The sequence below is a fragment of the Trichosurus vulpecula genome, chromosome 6 (genome assembly GCF_011100635.1).
Source record: "Trichosurus vulpecula isolate mTriVul1 chromosome 6, mTriVul1.pri, whole genome shotgun sequence".
NCBI classification, from domain to species: domain Eukaryota; kingdom Metazoa; phylum Chordata; class Mammalia; order Diprotodontia; family Phalangeridae; genus Trichosurus; species Trichosurus vulpecula.
In genome coordinates, this window is record NC_050578.1 from 166,816,700 (window position 1) to 166,838,669 (window position 21,970).

General features: G+C 38.0%; 1 protein-coding gene across 4 annotated transcripts in view; it reads left to right on the forward strand.

Annotated features, from left to right (window-relative positions):
• APBB2 (amyloid beta precursor protein binding family B member 2) overlaps positions 1-21,970 on the forward strand; it is a 428,865-nt gene that overhangs the window by 271,697 nt on the left and 135,198 nt on the right. For 2 of the 4 annotated variants that reach the window (XM_036762574.1, XM_036762575.1), the window contains exons 7-10: positions 14,675-14,883; positions 19,648-19,710; positions 20,133-20,218; positions 20,317-20,377. In XM_036762574.1, the coding sequence (XP_036618469.1) occupies positions 14,675-14,883; positions 19,648-19,710; positions 20,133-20,218; positions 20,317-20,377 (419 nt within the window). The remainder of the gene's footprint in view (positions 1-14,674; positions 14,884-19,647; positions 19,711-20,132; positions 20,219-20,316; positions 20,378-21,970) is intronic. The other 2 variants (XM_036762576.1, XM_036762577.1) reach the window with 1 other exon arrangement.

Below are 21,970 nucleotides of genomic sequence, written 5' to 3' on the forward strand. Positions count from 1 at the left end.
TCTATATGAGGAAAGGTCCTATATCAATTCAGGTGAGAACTTCCTTTGCAATTTACAGTAGTAAAAAGTTGCCTGGGGCAGTGAGAGGGTATGTGACTTCCCCAGGGTCTCATAGCCAACTCAGGCTGAATAAGAGGTTGGCGCTTCCTATGCTATGTTAGGTTACCTTTATGAGAATTAAGCATTTCAAATTTATTAGCTTTTAAACCTTCTTTTAAAAGTGTATCCTCATCATAACCCCTGATCTATGAACTAGATACCACTTACAGTTTTTTATGATCTCAAAATTTCATGAAATACCTACCTTTATAACCCATATAAAAATGCATATCATACAACGATCTTATAGGATAGTGTAGAATGACCCAGGTTAGAAGCCCACCTTTGACATTTATTAGCTGTGTGACCTTGAGCAAGTCACATAAATTTATTCATTTACAAGATGGGCTCACATGATGTAATCTTTATAAAACACTTTGCAAACTTTAAAATATTATATGAATGGTTGTTGTCATCATCAACAACAACAAAATGTAGTGCTTTCTGGGGCATAGTGTGTGGGGGGGCAGGTTGAATGGTATAATCATGTTGCATGATTTACCCTAGGAAATGAATGGAATTAATTCTTGGCCTGTATTTTCTAATTTCCTCATATGTTTTGGTTTCCAAATTTTACATTGTTAGAGACACTTTTTCCCCCTCAGGATCTTTTGTTTGATTCTAAATTCAGTGAACGGTACTATGAACAACCATATATAACTTTCTTCTTCTCTTTCCAATAGTGGATCATTTTATATTTGCATGTCATTTAGTGAACATTGGCTAAAGCAAAAATAGTCTCCAGACTATTGTAGAGAAATGTGTTGAATAATGCAGCACATTTGGTAGATGGTTTAGCTTATATCAGTCCTGTTCCATTTAATTGTTAAGTGTTTTCACATAAAGCACCCAGAAGCCATTTGAACGAAGCCATTTCCACAAATGAGTTTGTTCAAATGAGATAATGTATGTAAAACACTTTGTAACCATAAAATACTATATGAATGGGAACTCTTTTTGTATAATACTTTGTTTTGAAAATGATAAGTGGCCATTCTTTCCAACCAGTTTTGCTGACATCCTGGAAATTATCCTTTTGATTAACTTATTTTGGCATCTCAAACCATGAGATGAAGCACCTTTTTTGCTGCTGTCATTAATGGCATTTCATCAATGTTTTGGTCACATAAATTTGCTGGAGGTTTCATTTCAGTGAGCAAATGAAAAGATACTGAAGTGGGGAAAGGAGTCAGAAATGAAAAAATGCCTTTTAGTGATTTTCATGTAACATTTGTATGTGTGTTTTGGGGAAGGGGAAGGAAAAAGAGAAGAAGGAGGAGATGAACAAGGAAGACAAAAGAAAAGAAGGTCATCATCAATCCGTTTGGGATGGAGATATTTAAAAGAATAAAACAGATATAATTGTCTAATAGCTTAGGATCTGAAACACATCTAACTTTCTAGGTGATAGAAACTTTGAAGAATTTTAGCAGGAAGGCCAGGTGCAAGTAAACTCATTTTTATTCTTTGTTTTTTTGGAGGGGGGAAGGCAGGGCAATTGGGGTTAAGTGACTTGCCCAAGGTCACACAGCTAGTAAGTGTATCAAGTGTCTGAGGCCGGATCTGAACTCAGGTCCTCCTGACTCCAGGGCCAGTGTGCTACTCACTGCACCACCTAGCTGTCCCTGAGTAAACTCATTTTAATGGTATTTACTATAAACATACCTTTTTAAAGAGAAAAAAATGTTTAAAGAATCATCAGCATCAAAAATGGCACTAGAATTTTGTCACAACTGTTCACACAGTGTGACAGCAGGAAAGTCCTCATTGAGTAAAACATTTTACTTTTGACTGGCTAGACAGCTGAAATGGCTCCAACTTCAGTAACAAGTATCAGGAAGTTTTAAAAGCTATTTTAGGCACTATAAAATATTTGGGAGTCTATTTGCCAAGACAAACCCAGGGCCTATATGAACATAACTATGAAACACTTTGCACGCAAATAAAATCAGATCTAAATAAATGGAAAAATATCAGTTGCTCATGGTTAGGCCGAGCTAATATAATAAAAATGACAATTTTACCTAAATTAATCTATCTATTCAGTGCCATACCAATTGAACTACCAAAAATTTATTTTACTGAGCTGGACAAAATAATAACAAAATTCATCTGGAAAAACAAGAGGTCTAGAGTATCTAGGGTATTAATTAAAAGACATGCTAGAGAAGGTGGCTTAGCCATACCAGACATTAAACTGTACTACAGAGCAGCAGTCATCAAAACTGCCTGGTACTGGTTAAGAAACAGGGGTGTGAATCAGTGGAATAGGATAGGTACACAAGCAGGAGAAATCAACAAGTTTAGCAATCTACTCTTTGATAAACCCAAAGAGGCCAGCTTCTGGGCTAATAATTCACTATTTCACAAAAACTGTTGGGAAAATTGGAAAATGGTAGGGCAAAAACTGGGCATAGACCAATATCTTATACCATATACCAAAATAAAGTCAAAATGGATTCATGATTTAGGAGTAAAGGCTGATACTATAAGTAATTTGGGAAAGCAAGGAATAGTTTACTTATCAGATTTATGGAAAAGTAAAGAATTCATGACCCAACAAGAGATAGAAAGCATTACAAAATGCAAAATGGATAATTTTGATTATGTCAAATTGAAATGTTTTTGTACAAAAAGAGCCAATGCAACAAAAATTAGGAGGGAAGCAGAAAATTGGGAGAAAATCTTTGCAACTAGTATCTCTGATAAAGGCCTCATTTCTAAAATATATAGGGAACTGAGCCAAATATATAGGAATACAAGCCATTCCCCAATTGAGAAATGGTCAAAGGATATGAACAGGCAGTTTTCAGAGGAAGAAATTAAAGCTATCTATAGGCATATGAAAAAATGCTCTGGATCACTACTGATTAGAGAAATGCAAATCAAAACAACCCTTAGATACCACATCTCTCCTGTCAGATTGGCTAAAATAACAAAACAGGAAAATGATAAATGCTGGAAAGGATGTGGGAAAATTGGAACATTGTTGCATTGCTGGTGGAGTTGTGAGCTGATCCAGCCATTTTGGAGAGCAGTTTGGAAAAATGTTCATACCCTTTGACCCAGCAATACCACTTCTAGGGTTGTATCCCAAAGAAATCACACAAGCGGGAAAAGGACCCATTTGTACAAGGATATTTATAGCGGCTCTTTTTGTGGTAGCCAAGAATTGGAAATCAAAGGGATGCCTATCAATTGGGGAATGGCTGAACAAGCTGTGGTATATGAAGGTGATGGAATACTATTGTGCCATAAGAAATGGGGATGATGCAGACTTCGTAACAACCTGGAAAAACCTACACGACATAATGCTGAGTGAGCGGAGGAGAGCCAGGAGAACGTTGTGCACAGCCACAGATATATGGATTCCGTGAGGACCAACCCTGACATACTTCGCTCTTCTCAGCAACCTAAGGTGCAAGGACAACTCCAGGGGACTCACGATAGAGAATGCTATCTTCATCCAGAGAAACAACCGTGAAGTGTGAATGCAGATTGAGGCACACTACATGCTCGCCTTTTTTGCTTCTCTTTTGTTTTTGTTTTTGGGTTGTTTTTTTTTTTTTTTGGTTCTGTTTCTTCTTTCTCAGGATTCATTCCATTGTTCATAATTCTTCTCCACAACTTGACTAGTGTATAAATTAATTCAATGCGAAGTTATACATGATAGTTATGAGATTCCATGCCGTCTTGGGGAGGGAGGGGGGAGGGAGGGAAGAAAATCTGGAACTCAAAATTATGTAGAACCGTGTGTGGTAAACTAAAAATAAATAAATAAATTTTTTAAAAAAAAGCTATTTTAACCAGCTTTCCCAGCATCTTACAAAGTATTCTCTGATTCCCTGAGCACCTGAGATAGTCCTGGCCACTCTCTTGGGCTGGGTTTCCTTGTTCCTTTAGTAATGTTCCTGCAGAAACAGTAACACTGTGTGTGTGTGTGCGCATGTGTGTGTGTGTGTTTGCATGCACAAACTTTAGTGACATTTTGTTGAAGAACTATAGGGTCAAGGAAAAAAGCCCTTGCAAAATCTGAGCAACCTGCCTCCTCTGCACTTAAACTTCCCACAGATTTCCCAACAGTTCTCTTGGTTTTATGGAGCTTTCATCTTCATGAGCTAAAGCTGAGTCAGCCTATGACATTGATATGAAAAGTGCCTCCTTGGAGGATATGCTAGTAATATGTCTTGGCTGGGGGGTAGAAACACAGTATGGGATAGTGGAAAGATTGTGTGTGGTCAGAAGGCCTAGTTTCAAATCCCACCTTTACTACTGTCTACCTCTGTGATCTTGGACACATCACGTTTCCTCTTTGGGAATCCTCATCTGTAAAGTAGGGTGTTGGCCTAAATGGGCTCATCGAGGCCTAAATCCTATAAAAGAAATTATATGTAAGGAAACTCTTCTTTGTTCCAAGAGAACACTAGTCATTGGGGGTGGGGTGGGATAGGAGTTGGTGAGCAAGATTGTCTATTTGGAAATAAGACTGATGTAAAAACAAATAACACTTTTAAAAATTATAAGCATGGAAGATATAGAAACAAGAATACGGTAGCAGGAGGTGGTGAAAGAGAAGGAGAAGGAGGAACCAGCAGGTCAGGGAGAGGAATTTGTGAAATTTACATTTTAATAAGTTAGACATCTGGCTCAGTCAAGTACTTGCCATTTGATACTGTGAGGGTACTAGGACTCAAGGGTTCTTCCATCACATCAGAGAAGAAGGCATTTCTTTTTTACCCCCCAGAGAGCAGGAGCAAAGTATGGCCTGGAAGTCTGATCAGTACAAATTTCTTTTCCCTGGACCCATAATTTGTTAGAAAGCAGGTGTTGATTGTGGTATATTTCCCAGGCTGTTGAGGGCAGGGATCACATCTTACTAATCTCGGTATTCCCCACAGTGTTTAGCCTAGACAGGGCCTTATACATAGTTTTCAGGATATTTTTATTTAATTGACAAATGCATGTTGCTTTGAAGTCCTGTGGGGAAATCTGAGTTTATGCTGCAGGCATTGTAACATCCAGAATCTCACCCCATGCCTTCCTGTGTTCCTATGGCCTCCACTACCAGGTGGAAAATGACAATTGCTTTTCAACGTTAATTGATTTTTCTGCTGATTTCTTTGCGTGAATGCAATGGAGTTCATTGGATGCAATGTCAGCCAGGGCCCCTACCTTAGCCCTGTTGCATCTTTTGGCAGCCTGCTCCTTGAGTGGCTACCCCAGGGCCAGACCAGTAGTAGCACACCCCTGCCTGTGGGGTGATTAGAGAGGGCAGGACAAACGTTCTTTCTGTTATGTGGGCCTTCACAGATGTGTTTCTGTTTTAAGGCCAAGTATTGCTTTTGGCTCAAGAATGCTTTAGCACAAGGGAGACTTTGTTATGCTCCCAGTGGTGCTATTTATACACTCTGACTTCCTAACCACTGCTTCCTGCTCCCTCTGAATAGAGCCACAAAAACAACGGAATGCTTCTGAGTAGTCTCAGAATATATGTATGCATTTCAAAACTTTAGGATTAGCATGGAAAATACTACCAATGTTTTCTCCATTACATCTAAGCCCTAAGGGAATGGGGAAGTTATGAGCTTTACTAGAGTATGTGTCCTAAATTTGATTACCACCCTCAATCCATTTTCCAGGGGTCTAAGCTTTTGATCTTGACATTTAACACATTTTCCTGAAGGGAAGAGTCTGGAAAAGACTTTAGACTAGAGATAATATTTATTTCTTAATATTTTCACTTGCCTCACATTGCACTAAAAAAATGAAGACATTTGTTTCTTCTTCTAAAACTATGCTTTAGTCTGTAGTTGGAACTCATCAGTTCTCACTCTGGAGGTGGATAGCATTTTTCATCATGAGTCCTTTGGAATTGTCTTGGACCAATGATCTCTTAATTGCCAAGTCTGATAGCCTTTCCTTAATTCCGATCTTTCTTGCCCAACTCTCTGCAGCTTTTGACACTTTTTGATCACCTTTCTCCTTGATACATTCTTCTCTCTAGCCTTTCATGACTCTGTTCTCGTGTGGTTGTCCTGCCTGTCTAACTGTTCTTTCTTGGTCTTCTTTGTTGCATCTGTATCCAGGCCATACCTACTACAAAAGTGTCCCCCAGACCTCTGTCCTGGGCTCTCTTTTCTTTTCCCTCTATATTCTTTTGCTTGGTGATCTCATCAACTCCCATGGCTTCAATAATCTCTATGTAGATGATTCTCCAATCTTTATCCAGCCTTAACCTCTCTCTTGACTTTCAATTTTACAACTCCAGTGACCCATCAGACATCTCAAACTGAATATCCCATAGATCTTAAACTCAATATGTCCAAAATTAACTCATGATTTCCCCCCAGACACTCTGCACCTTGCTAACTTCCCTCTTTCAGTTGAGAGGACCAAACATCCAGTCACTCAGGCTTGCAATCTAGATGCCATTCTCAATTCTTCACTCCCCACCCCATATCCAATCTGTTGCCAAGTCTTGTCAATTCTACCTTTGAACCATCTTGTATATATGCTATCCTCTGACACTGCCCTGCTGTAGACTCTTATTGCCTCATGACTGAACTATTGTAATGGCTTTCTGATTGGGTTCCCTACCTGAAATCTTTCTGCTCTACTCCGTCCTCTGCTAAGGTATCAAATTGATCTTCCTAAAGCACAAGTCTGACCACATTACCTGCAAGGGGCCCTCCCTTCCGTATTGGGTAAGCTTCACTTACTCCCTGTTATCTCCAGGATCAACTATAAAATCCTGTTTGGTTTTTAAAGCCCTTAAACTTGGCCCTTTGCTAACTTTCTAGTCTTACTTACAGCTCATTCTCCTCCTCGTACTCTATGATCCAGTGACCTTGGCCTCCTTGCTATTCCTTTCACACAAGACTACATTTCCTACACCATGTTCCTGGAAAGGACTTCCCTGCCTTCTTAAACAGAGTATGCTAAAGATAATTCATTCTTTCTCCTCGCCCCCTCCTTTTAGATTCCTTTAAAATAGCTGATGCAGCAAGAGCCCAGAAAGGATGGGTGGGAATAGAGCCAAGAAAGCAAATTAGCCTTGAAAAAAGGAGGTGGAACCCTTCTTCCTCCAATATGTGACAAATGGAAGAGAGGATGGGTGAAGATGCAGAGATATTTTGGAGTGGTAAGGAGTCTCCAGACAGACATTTTGAAAAGGAAATGAGGAAAAATGTAAAAGTTTACACCACATGGCATCTGTCTTCTCAGTACAATAGGAAGTGAGATCATTTCAGAGTAGGGAAGCATTTCCCACATTATTGTATATTATTTTTTATATTTATCATAATAAATATTATGTGTATTATGTGCTTCTAGAAACTTCAACAATTAGTACTTTTAAAAATTGATGCCAAATTAAAAGGGATTGTTCATATGTTATAATATTTAGTAATACATTCTTTTTAGAATCTTTTATTCTCTCTCTCACCTATTTTTCAGTGTTACCTTATTTGGCCATCTATGACATCATAGATTTGGCCATCTGACACTCTGAGATACAGAATAGGTAGGTGATTTCTAATTCACATTGATCTCTGGTTATTTCTCTTATCTGGAGATTTAAATTTCATTAGGCAGTTGGTTTTGCAGGGCTTTTCTGCTCTGAAGGAGCTTGTTTTTCAGTCTGCTATTCAAATCATCATATCCAACTACCATTTAAGTTGATTTAGGGTACTGTGGCCTTTTACTCTTTTACTTAGAAATCTTTGCATTTCTTCCCTTGTCCGTTACTTAATTTGCCAAAGCTTTTAACTTGACCAAAGAGCTTATGAATTATCAATGCTTATACTGTGAGACCCACTGAACAAATTGAAGCAAATTAGGGATATAGTGAGTAAAGCATTCAGTTCAACGTGGGGCACGACTTCTTTTCCTTTGAGGTGAGGAGCTGGTGCCATAGCATATGCCCTACTCTTTTCTCTTAACACCTGGGAATATTAAAGTGAAATCCTTGGAGGCTTAACCTTGACTTCTGTGAGGGAAATTCTTTCTGAACCATGTACCCATACAGTAAAAGAACAGCTGGGAAATACAGTTCCCTTTGTCCAGGGAGACGGTTTAAGTTAAGGTTGCTCATTTCCTTTCCTTCATACCGCCCCCCTTCCTTTTCCTTTCTATGCCCTCCCCTCAAATCTATGATCTTTTCACTAAGAAAACTCATTTTGAAACTCATTAGGAATATTCTCCACTTAAAATAATTTAACTGTTCAGGTGATATCAAGAAGCATCATAGTGTAGTGTATGGAGAGCTTGTCTCAAAGTCTAGAAGGGCCTGGGTTGAAATCCCACTTCTGTTATATACTGTCTGTTAAACCTTGGGCAGATCACCCAATTTTTGAGTGCCCTAGTGAACTCTCTCAGACTGTGAGTTACAGAGCAGGCTACAATGGTAGAGGGAGTTATCTTATATCAGTGAATATCCTGTATCCTATATCAAGAAAGTAACAGAGAAAGTTAAAAAACAGAATTTTTTTTAAAAGAAGGAAAATGTGTCCAATTGTCCTTCTTCAAAGTTTCTCTTTCTCTTTATCCTTCTTGTCTTTCTCCTTTATTAAAGAAAGAGGTGACCTTCTTCTTGTTTAGATTCTAAACTGTACTTTATCTTTAAAACAAAATTTTATTGATGGTCTTCTGTTTTTATATGACCTAAATTTTCCCCTGTATCTCTCCCGCTTTCCTTTCTCAGAGAACCATTCTTTATATCAAAGTTGGTTGGTTTTTTTTAAGAGAAAGAGGAAAAAAGAGGGGGAAAAATCAGCAAAGCCAATCAACACATTTAAAAAAATCTGACAATAATTGAAATTGATTTGTACTCTTGATCCCATCCCCTCCACCTTCCTGGGATTCTAAGGCCATGTTGCCATCTTTATTTTGTAGTTGCAGCTCGTCTCTGCCTACCAGTATCCAGAAGTGGCAAGTGTTCCATCCCTAGAACTTGAAGGGAAAAGAAAGAGTAAGGAAATAGGATTGAGTAGATCAGAACTCCATAAAAGGCAGGACAGGGAAGGTGGCTTTGATAGGCAGCTAAAGATTGTCTTGGTTTCTATGTGCTGATTTTTCCTGCTCTTAGAAATACCTCCTCCCTAAAGGTTCCCTAGTAAACTGCTTAGCTTTGGACTCTACTAAACAAGAAAAAAAACATTTTCCAGGCCTTGTTAAAGCCTGGCCTCTGAGATTATCTTCCATATCTCCACTGTACAAAAGTGTCTCTCTGTTGTTGCCCTTAGGAATGTAACACCCTTGAGGGTGGGGACTGGTTTTTTCCCCCCTCTTTGTATCTTCAGCATACAGTTAGCATAGAGTTTGGCTTATAGTAGGTGCTTAATAAATAATTGTTGAAGCAACCTTGTGAGATGACTAACTTTGATAGACTTATCTCTGCTTAGCAATGCAAGGATCTAAGTAAGACAATTCTAAGCTGCTCATGATGGAAAATGCTCAGAAAAAGAACCATGGAGTCAAAATGCAGATCAAAGCATACTCTTTGCTCTGTCCCTCTTTGTTCTTTCTCATGGTTTCTTCCATTGGTTCTAATTCTTCTTTACAACATGACTAATGTGAAAATATGTTTAATATGAATATATATGTGGAGCCTGTATCAGATTGCATGCCATCTTCGGGTGGAGGGAGAGGAGGGATGGGGAGCAAATTTGGAATTCAAAATCTTATGGAAGTAAATGGTAAAAACCAAAAATAAATAAATCAATTAAAATAAATAAATAAATGATTGTTGACTTAATTCAGTATGCAATAAAAAAAATCCCTATTGGTAGACTGTCTAAAGACATTCTAGTATAGCTTTTAGAATTTTAATCCTTCCTTTGGTTGTATAGATAACAGGACTGAAAAGTGACTATCAGGGATATATGAATAATAACTGATATTTGTAGGGGAAGAGTAAATATATTGTAGTACCTACTAAGTGCTAGGCACTGTGCTAAATCCTTTACAAATATTATCTCATTTATGTAGGGCTTTTGACAAATATGTTTTTATCTCATTAAACATTTCTCAATTACATTTTAAAAATTTTAACATTCTTTTAAAAAAAATTTGAGTTCTAAATTCTCTTTCTCCCTCACCCATCAAGAAGGCAAGCAGTATGATATTCGTTATACACTTGAAGTCATGCAAAATATTTCCATATTAGCTATGTTGCAAAAGAAAATCCAAGAAAAATAAAGTTTAAAAAAAGCATGCTTCAATCTGCATGCAGAGTTCATCAGTTCTCTCTCTAGAGGTTTTTTCATTATGGGTCCTTTGGAATTGTCTTGGATCATTGTCTTATGTAGGACTTTTGAAGCATATTGCATACATTTTCACATTTGGGACTGTAAAAAAAATCTAATGAAGTAGGTGTTACAGATACTATCTTCATTTTTTCAGATGAGGAATGAGTTACATATTTTAGTGTAGATCCGGTCTTAATACTCTTCAAACTTTAGTCCAAGTTAGTGAAACAACATTGGCCTTTTCCCTAAGTTCCTGATGATTTCTCACTGTGGGCAGGAATCTCCAGCTGTTATGCACACATGCTAATTCTCCAGCTGTTTCATACAACAGGGATAAATGAATGATATTGGAGCCTTGAGAAGCTTCAGAGGTTTTTGCAGATGACTGCATTCTGTTTTGTGCCCAGGTTGAGTAGCTGTATTACATACCTAAAGGGGGAGAGGGTTCAAACCCTAGGGTGATGAGATTTTCCTAAGCTTTTCCTGGAAGGTCTCCATTTTTCCTTCCTTCCCCCATTTGGAACACCAAAGAAAACCCCCAACTGATCTAATAAACAAAAAAACCTAATGAACATAACCACATGTTTGTTTCAAGTTGTTTCTGCAAATTTTGGGTGACTTAAAATTATTTAATCTTGCTTAATTTCCTGAGGAAAAAAATTTCCATGATAATTTGAGACACATGGCAGTTCTGCTGTTGCCAAGTTTAAACTAGAAAACTGAATGCTGATGTCAAGTGATTGCATGAATACACATCTGTGCCCATAGTCTTGGTGAAGTTTAATCAACATCTTTGTTTGGTTCCTTTTTTTCTTGTTGTGCCGCAGTAATAGCTCCAGTGTTGCCTGCCCACATAATGTGATGACATTTGCACATGAAGATAAAGGAACATAAACACATTTTAATTTCAATCGCATTTTCAAATTGGCTGCAGGCTTTTGCTGCACAGCTCTGCACCTTGTACTTAGAGTAAAGTGATTCCCCACACTTAATAGTTTGGTCTTGTCACTTTCACTAGCTGTTGAGATTCTTCCACCTGCCTTCAGTGCCCCCCAATTCTACTTCTCCCTTTCCCCATTTTTAAACTGTTCAATTCAGCTAATGTTTATGAGGTGCCTAATATTGCAAGATACAATACAAGGGGCTCAGGTGCCCCCCAAAATATAAATAGATTCTGTCTTCATGGAGCATACATTCTATTGTGAAGATACAAGATGGTGTCACCTTCCACTGGAAACCTTTGCCAGTCTCCATTACTTAATTCTAGTTTCTTCTCTCCATTGACTATTTCCTATTTATCCTTCATATAGATTGTTTCTACATGGTTGTTTATATAGTGTATTCTCTATTAGATTTGAACTCCTCGAGGGCAGGGACTGCCTTTGTTTCTATCCCTAGCACTTAGCCCAGAGCCTGGCTCATAGTCGGTGCTTACTAAATGTGTATTGACTGACTCATTTACTCACATACATTAATTTAAACACAAAGTAAGCATAAAATCATAGAATGTGATTTCAAGAAGGTGAGATTGTTACCTAAGGGCGTGCATAAGGCCTTCCTGTTTGGAGTGGCACCTGAGGTGTGTCTTGAAGGGATTACATGCAAAGGCTGGAAGGAGAGAGGGGTATTTCACAAATAGGGGAGCTTCTCATGCAGAAAGACAAGGTGGGAGATGAATTATAGTATAACAAGAAAAACTAGAAGGCCAGTATGGATGGTAGAGGGGATAATAGGAAATAACTAAGGAAAGGTAGGTGGAAGTCATGTTATGGAAGGCCTTAAATGCCAGAGTGTGACAGGTTCAGAGCTATGCTTTAAAAATATCCACTTGAAGACTCTGTAGAAGGGAGAATGGTTTGAAAGAAGGGCGATCCATTCAGAAACTGTTGCAGAACACCAGGTGAGAGGTGATGAGAGGTTAGGTTAGAGAGGAGGCAGATGGGAACAAGCATTACTTAGCCAACTTCGTGCTAAGAACTGTGCTAAGCTCTTCACAAATATTAACTATTTTTTTTCCTCATAACATCCCAAGGAAACAAGTGCTATTATTTTCCCAGTTTTTACAAATGAAGAAATGGAGGCAGAAAGAGTAGTTTGCTCCAGGGTCTCTTAGCTGATAAGTGTCTGAGGCAGGATTTGAAGTCAAGCATTCATAATTCCAGGCCCAGTACTTTATTCACTGTGCCACTTAGCTGAATAGAGAGAAGGTGACAAATATGAGAGACGTTTGTGAAGCATAATCAACTAGACTTGACAACTGATTGCTTTTAGGGAGTGAGGATGAATGAAGAATCAAATATGGCTCCAAGATTGGGAATATATGTGACTGGAAGGATATTGGTACCTTCTGTATTATTAGGCATTTAACTCACAATGCCTCCGAAAGGCCAAGAACACAATTAAAAAAAAAGATTTGACAGATATAACTAACTCCTCATCAACATAGGGTGAGCTGGCCTCTATCATATAAAGTTAGTCTGAATGTCAGCGTTTTGTCTTTTTGTGATAGCTTTAACTCACATATGTTACAGCAGAAGCTCCAAGCTGCCAGTGGACAGTAACATACAGATAGCACCATTTTAAAATAAAGTACAACTTTCAGATGTGGTCAAGGGCCTATAAGAGCCCACAACGGCCGCAGACCAGTTTGCCAGTCTGCCTTTATTGAGGGGCTCCTGGGTACAGGGTCGAGCTTCAGGACAGAAGAAAGTCAAAAAGAAATTCCTTCCTGATAGGACTTTCAAGGTTAATGGGAAGATAAGACCAATACCAGTAAAAGACATTTTGGTAAACCAAATAGATAGAACCATGGAAACAGAGCCAGGATAATTCATTTGTGTGCTCTAGGCAAGGCTTGAAAACCTACATCTTCTTGTATTTGAGTAGGATGCCTGCCCTGTCTGTGTTACTACCCACTAGAGCAGAGCTTCTTAAGCTTCATTGGGTCATGGAGTCCTTTGGCAGTGTGCTGAAGCCTATAGATCTCTTCTCAGAACCACCTTTTTAAATATATAAAATAAATATAGAGGAGTACAGAGGAAACCAATTATATTGAAATACACAACATTTTTTCTAAGTTCTTGGATCCCAAGTTAAGAACTCCTGACCAGGGGCTTTTACTGAAACACATGCCACTGAACATATCACAAAATACATGTGCTGTGAAAAGTGCAGTTTTTTGACATGAAAGTATTTGTGCATTTAGGATCATAGGGTAATAGATTTAGAGCTAGAATGGTCTTGAGGGTCATCTAGTCCATCCCTAGAGGTCAGGGACTGTCTTTTGTCTATCTTTGTATTCCCTGTGCTTATCAGAGTGCCTGACACATAGTAGGTGCTCAATAAATATTAGTTGACTAACTGGCCCCGTTGAGTTTTTTTTTTTCTGTTGAGGAAAAAGCCCACAAAAGTGAAAATGATCTGCCCAAGGTCACCCAAGTCATGAGTTACAGTGTTGGAACTCAAACCCAGATCCTCTAATTCCAACTCCAACATCCTTTCCAAAAATATGATAGTGTCCCTCATTGTGGCCCTCTGCCTATTTCTCCCTAGGTGACTGTGCTTTGCCAACATATAGGCCTGGGTTTCAACCTGAACACTTGCAAATTAATACGTAGTTGTATGGAGGGTTAGGAAATACATTACCAACCAAATATCCTAGCATGGTTGTCAACAGTCAATAGATTTCATCACCCTAAAGGTTTAGTATGTTCAATGTGTCATTTACATTGGAAAATAAGTAAAGGCTTGTAAATTGTTTACATTCCAACTGCTTCCCACAGCACTGGCGTGGTTGTATAATAGCTCCATCATATCCAACAACAAGATTCTGATTTTAATCTCAGTGAATTACGAAAACCTCCCTCTTGGCTTTATGTCTTAATATTCGGTGTCAAGTTGAAGTGAGTACATGTATGTGTCTGTGTGACTTGTACTTTGACAAGTTGTTTAGTTAAAATCCTAGCTAATCGTTTTCATATTGCTTGACATGTTATGTGTACTTGGAATGCCCTGAGCTTTTGATGGTTCTGGTTATATACAAGATGACTAGAGCACAACTCAGATGTTTCCAGATCTTAAGTGCCATCTTATGGCTATTCATCTTGCCTTCTTCCTCAAGGTTTGACTTCTTTCTTCAGATATTTTCCCTAACCTGACTTGTCCTCCTAGGATGACAAGTTCTTTCTGTTCCAGATACCTGATCTATAGGTTTACCAGATGTACACCTGGTGTATAGAATTACCTCTACTATTACTAAAACTGGAAGGACATAATGTGTTTTTTCCCTTTTAATAAAACCTACTTTTTTATTTTCTTCTACTTCCCAGCGGACATATGGAGTGATCATTCATTTCAAACGGATCCAGATTTGCCACCTGGATGGAAAAAAATCTGTGATATTGCTGGGATTTATTACTGGCACATACCAACGGGAACAACTCAGTGGGAACGCCCTGTGGCCATCCCAGCAGATCTTCAAGGCTCTAGAAAAGGGTCCCTTAGTTCTGTAACTCCATCTCCCACTCCAGAGAATGAGGTAAATCTTGTAAATAGTTTATTCCATTGACAATGACATAGCACATCTCTTTTAACCAGTTGTTCTATTCAAACAGGTCATTGAGGTAAGCTTTAGTTATAGTATATATTGAATTTAAAGTGTGAATAGTGTTCTCTTTTTGTGAATGAAATTAATATCCATTTTCTATAGTTTTTGTTCTTAACTACTCTTAGTCTTATGAAACAACATAATAGATATGAGTAATGTAAAGTGATTATTTCCCTAGAGTATTATTCTACTCTGTACATACAAACTGCATTAAATATTTACATACCAAATAAAGTTTCTTAGGTAAATATTTTATAATTATTGTGACCGTTATCAACCTTTGGTTGGTAGGAATAGTGGGTGGAATCAGTCAATGAGATAACACTTAAGATTCTTCAAATGCCTAATTTTCACCAAAACATCAAAAATCCTGAGGATTTGCAATGGTAGAACTGAAACTATTTTGGCAATGGTGTTTAGTATCATAAGCTTTTAGCGTTCAACTTCAGTTTGGTCTTTAAGGAAAAGATGTGAAGATTTTTTAAAATCTATAAATGATACATACAGCAAAAATTACTAAAATACTACTCAGAGAGGCAGTGCAGTGTAGTGAATAGAGAAATGGTTTTGGGATCAAGAAGACTTTGAACACAGGAAAGTTTTGTTTTAATATTTCCAGCACCTTGGACAGTACCTGGCACAGAGTAGGTGTTTGGTAAATGCTTGCAATCACTACCACCAATACCCCTTGTGTTATTAGACTGACAGAGTCCTGAGTCTGTCTTTTTTTTTTACCACCATTCAAGATTGGCATCCTTCAGAAAGTCTCCAGAAAAGGGCATCCTCTGGCTTCCTTTGGCAACAGGGTTCAGATTGTAATTACAATTGGATATTAGACATTCTCTCCTTCATCTAATTTGAAGAAATCTCTAACTTGTATCATAGTACAACTTGTTTAGAAACTCAGTCTCTTGAGGGAAATAATAATGGCTAGAACTTATACAGTACTTTAAGGTTTGTAAAATGCATTACATATATTATCCCATTTGATCCTCTTTACAACCCTGGGAGGTAGGTGCTGTTATCTGCATTTTACAGATGAGGAAACTCATGCTGGTTGAGGTCAAGTGACTTGCCCACGGTCACACTGCTGTTAAGTGTCTGAGACCTGATTTGAATTCAGGTCTTCCTGACTCCAGGTCCAACCCCTAGCTGCATAGGAAAAATTGGGAGGGAAAGTGAATTCTAAAACAAGACACATTGGTAATATATACTCCATTTAACATTTCCATGAGAGTTTTTGAAGCTTAGTGAAATATAGGACACGAGGATTCCTTGCCAATATGATAGCTCTACATTTCACATTCAGAAGTTTATTTTGAAAGTGTTGATGATTTTTCTGCTGCACATTCAAAAATCATTTTGGGAAGTTTATAAACTGGATGTGAAATATTTGTTGCTGAAATCTGACAAGTAATTTCTTCCCTAAGCCATTTGTATGACATGATTCCCTCAACCACTTGGATTCTGAGTTTTAGAAGCAGAGAAGAAAGAAAATCACATACAATGTCTTTAGCCTTGCTTTTTTTACTCTTGACATTTATTTAATTGTTAATTTTTTTAACCTGAAAATGTTGCTTTGATTTATGAAGTAGAAGTACTTTGAAGAGAGGGGCGATCAGTTTTATATTAATTAGAACACAAGTGTCTCCATTTTCCTCAGCATCTCCAGCACTGCTTGGTATTAGGTTACTGTATTATTATGTTAATATAATGATATTCCAGTAGCCTGAAATTGTGCCTCAGTGAGTTTCCAAAGTACTCCTAGGAAGTTGCCTTATCTAGGCACTAGAAAAGATGAAAGCTATTGATTTCCTATGTTAGAGATGGGTGGTGCCTTCTGATATAGCATATGAAACTCCACTATCAATGTGCCATCCTAAGGATCATCGTTTCACCATTTTTAGAAGATTCCTGGCCCAGATGGGAGTGGCAATTTGCTTAGAGTTTTTAGAATCTTAGAGCTGAAAGGACCTTAGAAAACAGCTAATCAAGCTTCCTCACTTTTCAGATGAGGAAACTGAGCTCTAGAAAAGTATATTAGTAATGAAGTATATTAGTATGAGTGAAATGACCCATAGAATTGTGTCTGTGCTGTGGGTATTTACAATGACTGAGCCTGGCATTCAGAGACTTATACTTTATGTCACAGAGACTGAGCAGGGTTCTCTTAAGCCTTAGCAGAGTCTTGAACCCTAGGAACAGAAGGAGGGAGACTTAGATTCATAAATATTTATCGAATCTGTTTACCAGGTCAGTGCAACAACCTTTTTAAAAAAAAATCACATTTCTGAATTGTGCTAGTACATGCTAGTAATCAAAAGCCCCATAGAGTTCCTTTATGACATTGTCTTTGCCAGCGGATGGGAATCCAGTATGGGGACACACTTCACTATAGCACTGATTCTTTAGTAATTAGCATTATAGAAAGGTTCTAGTGTATGTCTCTGCACATATACATGTATATATGCGTATGTGTGTATATATAAATATGTATGAGGCCTTCATGCATAAAGTACTTTCCAAAAGTCATAAATTGTATTATTAGGCAGGTACAGTAGATAGAGAATTGGACCTGGAATCAAGAACACCTGAATTCAAATTCAGCTTCAGATACTTCTTAGCTATGTGACTCTGGGCAAGTCACTTAACTTGCATTTGCCTCAGTTTTCTCATTTGTAACATGGGATATAATAGCACTACTCCCCCCCCCCACTCCCCCAGAGTTGTTGTGACAATCCAATAAGATAATATTTGTAAAGGGCTTAGCACAGTGCCTGGCACATAGTTGATACTTAAACGCTTTTTCCCTTCCCCTCCACCTTTTAGGGAAAGGACTTTGAAATTATTTCTAATGATTTGTTCCAAGAAGATTTCTCCCACCCCAAACCACTCTTAGAACTAAGAGCTCTGGCTCTGAAGTTAGTGTAAGTGGGTTACAATCCTGCCTCTGACACTATCTGTATGACTTTGGCCAAGTGCCTTAACCTCCTTATTTTTTTTTTGTTTCTACAACTTTCCTTTCTCCGTTCTATCTTATTCCCTCTTGCTTTTCATGGTAGTCTTTGAGGCAGTCATTACTGCATTCATTTTTGCCTCTTTGCAAAAGCCCATTACTTTCCAAGTCCAATTAATCATTTGGCATCTTTCAACATTCAGCTTAAGTCACTTGCATATTTTTCATAATTAAAAACTGATGATATTTTTGATATCTTAATATTTTCTTATTTAAGGAATAGTATTAATTTACAAATTTTTCAGGCCATAGTAAAGCATTTGAATGTCTGCTCAGGAAATGCTTCTCAATGATGTCAGAACATTTAAGGTATTTCCTCTTTTCGAGTTGGCCCTTCCTCCATTCCTCCTTTTTTTTTTTGGAAAGTTCAATTTCAGAAAATAAATAGAGTAATCGGAATTCGCCTATGCTTTGAAGAGTTACATGCTCTGGGTACCCAAGCAAAATTAAAGAACAAAATTAAAAGCTTGTTGAATTGAATAGTAAAAACTTGGTAATGGATTTGTGTCCCATATAATCCTGAATTTATACTTCCTTCAGATTAAGGAATGTTGATTTTAGCAGTTTTAACTTTCACTACCTTTTTTAAAAAATCATGTCATTTCTTATAGCCTTGAAAATTTGTAATCACAGTCATTTTTAATGCTACAAAGAGAAAAAAAATCCCTTTTTACTTTAATAAAACTATCAGAAAGGCTCAATTGTTTATTGAGCACCCAATAAGTTGTTCTGGGGATTTTAAAGTGTGCAAATTCATCAAAGTGTCCACAGGCTTTATTATTTTCTGCTGTTACTGTTAAGTCTTGAAGAAAACATCTGAGTATTTGTTCAGTTTAGTGGAAGGCAAAAACATTGGGTGTTTCTGAGATTTGGGAAGGAAGGAGATGTTTGGATTGAAGCAGCTGTTGTAACAGTTCTCCTGACAAACCATTGCTTCTTGCTTTGTACTGTGCTCTAAGGAAATAATTTCATAACCAAAAAATGTTTTAAGCCATGAGAGCCTGTTGTATTGCATGAAGATAGTGCTTTTTATCAGTTGAAGGAAGCTGCATTATATTATTTATAGCTATTTTTGTTGCACTGAGTTGCAGTGAGAAGTCTGTTTGTGCTCCCTACTAATCACCTTTTCCCCTTCATTGTCTTTTTTTTCTTCCTTTAATGTGAAAATGAGTTGACTTTAGTATTCTGTTTTCTTTTACTTGAGTGTTGCCAAATCTCCTTATAGCATATTTTAAAAGGCTCATCATTAATGCCTACCCTACTCCTCAATTAAAATTCTGTTTTATAAAGAGTAAGTTTGATGGAGGCTTAGACAGGTATAGCATTCATACTCAGAAACATTGATTGTGTTTGATATCGAGATCACGTTTAGAAAATATCTTCATTGTCTGTTTCTAATACATGTGGACTTTTTCCTTGTTCCAATCATTTGTTTTGGTAAGTAGTTGTAGAACCATTTTTCCCTCCTGCTTCTTCCTCCCCCCTCCCCCATTCTAGTTAAATTCCTCTCCAGTTGCCATTCTAGAATTGACTAACTAGTTAAAGTTAGAGTTGATCTGTTCCCTAACTCATCCCGTGAATATCAATGCTAACAACAGTGTCTTGTGTTTTTTTTGTTCTTTTTTTTTAATTTTATTTTATCAATGTGCTTCTTCCTATGTGAATAATTACATGTCTAGAAACAGCCATGGAGTGATTTTGCTGTTCTGAATGGGGGAAAGATTAATAGTGACATTTGGAAGGCAAGTATATTGTCAGATTTTAGAACATTTAATACTGTATATTTTTTCCCTTTTTTTATTTTTGCATGGCTGTGGCTGTATATTTTTCTTCTTCATGAATACCATTCATATTACAGGGATAGAATGATTGGGGTTCTTGCTAGGGATGTCCCGCTCACAAACATGTTGCCTTTGTCTGATTTTTTCTTCTTTGAATGAATTCGATTTGAATTCCGCAGGGTAAATGTGTTATAAGAACCAGGTGCTTGCACTGAATGATCATCTAATAGTCTGACTACCCTCTGCATGCCTTTGCCTACTTAGCTCAGCATATACTATATGCTTCTATGCAGGGATGATGGTTTTTCCATCTGCCATTAGAGGTATTTGTAGTGGAAAAGGCCCTTAATTCTATAATAATAAATTCCAGCTTTTTCTCCTAGGATTTACATGCAGCCACAGTTAACCCAGATCCCAGTTTAAAAGAGTTTGAAGGAGCAACCTTACGCTATGCATCTTTAAAACTCAGGTAGGGTAGCAGAAGGTTCTACTTGAACCGTGTTTTAGCCGCGTCTGTAGCTAGAACTTAAAGTGGTGAACTCAATGTGCTTTTCTTTTCCTTTACAGACATGCCCCACAAGCTGATGATGATGATTCATGTAGTATCAACAGTGACCCAGAAGCCAAGGTGAGTAGAAAAACCTACTTTCATCAGAATTTCTACATTCCCAATTTTAGAGTCCTCCATCTTCCCTCATTTTACATGTTATGATTTTATAGTTTTGTATAATTTTATAGTGTTTTATAGTTCTGATGGTTTCATATCAGCTGTGCTGAAGCAGACACACACACCTAGTGCGATGTAGCCACCATAGTTACTTCATATTTCAATCTTCCTTCCCAAAATGTGACTCGGTTTCCTTTCAATATGCCCTTCTTCATGTCTCTGTCCTTCATGTTTATGTCCTTCTTGCATGTCCACATTGGGAATGGCAGCATCTCAATGGGCAGTGCCGATTTGCAGAATCTTAAAATTGGAAGGGATATCAAGGGCCAACTAGTCCAAGCTGGAGCAGTGCAGGAATTCCTTTCTAGCATGCAGACCCAGTAGTCATTCAGGTTTTCCTTGATGGGGTCCTGATCTAGTGGAAAGGAACCTTTTACCTCCTAAGGTAGCCCTGTTCCACTTTTGAGCAGCTCTGATTAGTTGTTATTTACAGTGATCTTGAATCTATGTCTATTGTCTGTTGTCTATTGTCCATATGTCTGTTGTCTTAAATCTATGTCTATTGAGCACCACTGTTGTTTGTTGTTGTTCAGTCATGTCCAACTCTTGGTGACCCCATTTGGGGTTTTCTTGGCAAAGATACAGGGATGGATTGCCATTTTCTTCTCCAGCTCATTTTACAGATGAGGAAACTGAGGCAAATGAGGTTAAGTGAGTTGCCCAGGGTCACACAGCTAGTAAGTGTCTAAGGCTGGATTTGAACCCAGGAAGATGAATCTTCTTGACTTCAGGGCCAGGGCTTTGTCCATTGTGCCACTAGCTGCCTATTGAGGACTACGAGTGTTGCTCCATGGAACCAGAAAGATAAGTCCCTCTTCCTGGAGACAGACTCTCTCCCCTTACACAGCCTTCATGTCTTCTCTAAGTTATCTATTCTACAGGCTAACATTCCTTAGTTTCTTCACCTGCTCCTCATGGTTGCATCACCTCTCACCATTTTGGTTGTACAGCTCATCAATATCTTTGCTACAACAGGGTGCTTTGAACAGAGAACAGTATTCCAGATGGAGTCTGACTATAGCGGAGCGTGGCTTGCCTATCACTTCCTTTGTTGTGGTTCATCTTGCTTCTCAATGCACCTTATGATTACATTTAGTTTTTTAAGTTGTCATATCATGCTGCTGGCTCCTGATGAGTTGGAGGGTCCCCTGAAGTCCCGGAATGTTATTCACAAGAACTGTTCTTTAACCACCCACCACTCTTCCCTTCCGGGTTTACTTCCTACTGCTTTAGTCTTTTGCGTAATGTAAGAATTCAAAAATGATTGTCCTAATAACCTTTCTTTAGCTTGACTAATTATCTCACTCTCTTAATAGAGAAGGTAGGAAGAGCTTTCAGTTCTTTATATGGCAGATGCAGAAGAGTAGACTAGTCTTTGAGTCTGAGAGTGGGACCGTTTTAAGAGGACTGGAGTTGATTATAGTCATGAATTTCTAAAATAGGTACCTCTTTTTCTTTTCCCACTTCTCTTTCCTTCTTATCTTCTTTCCTCCT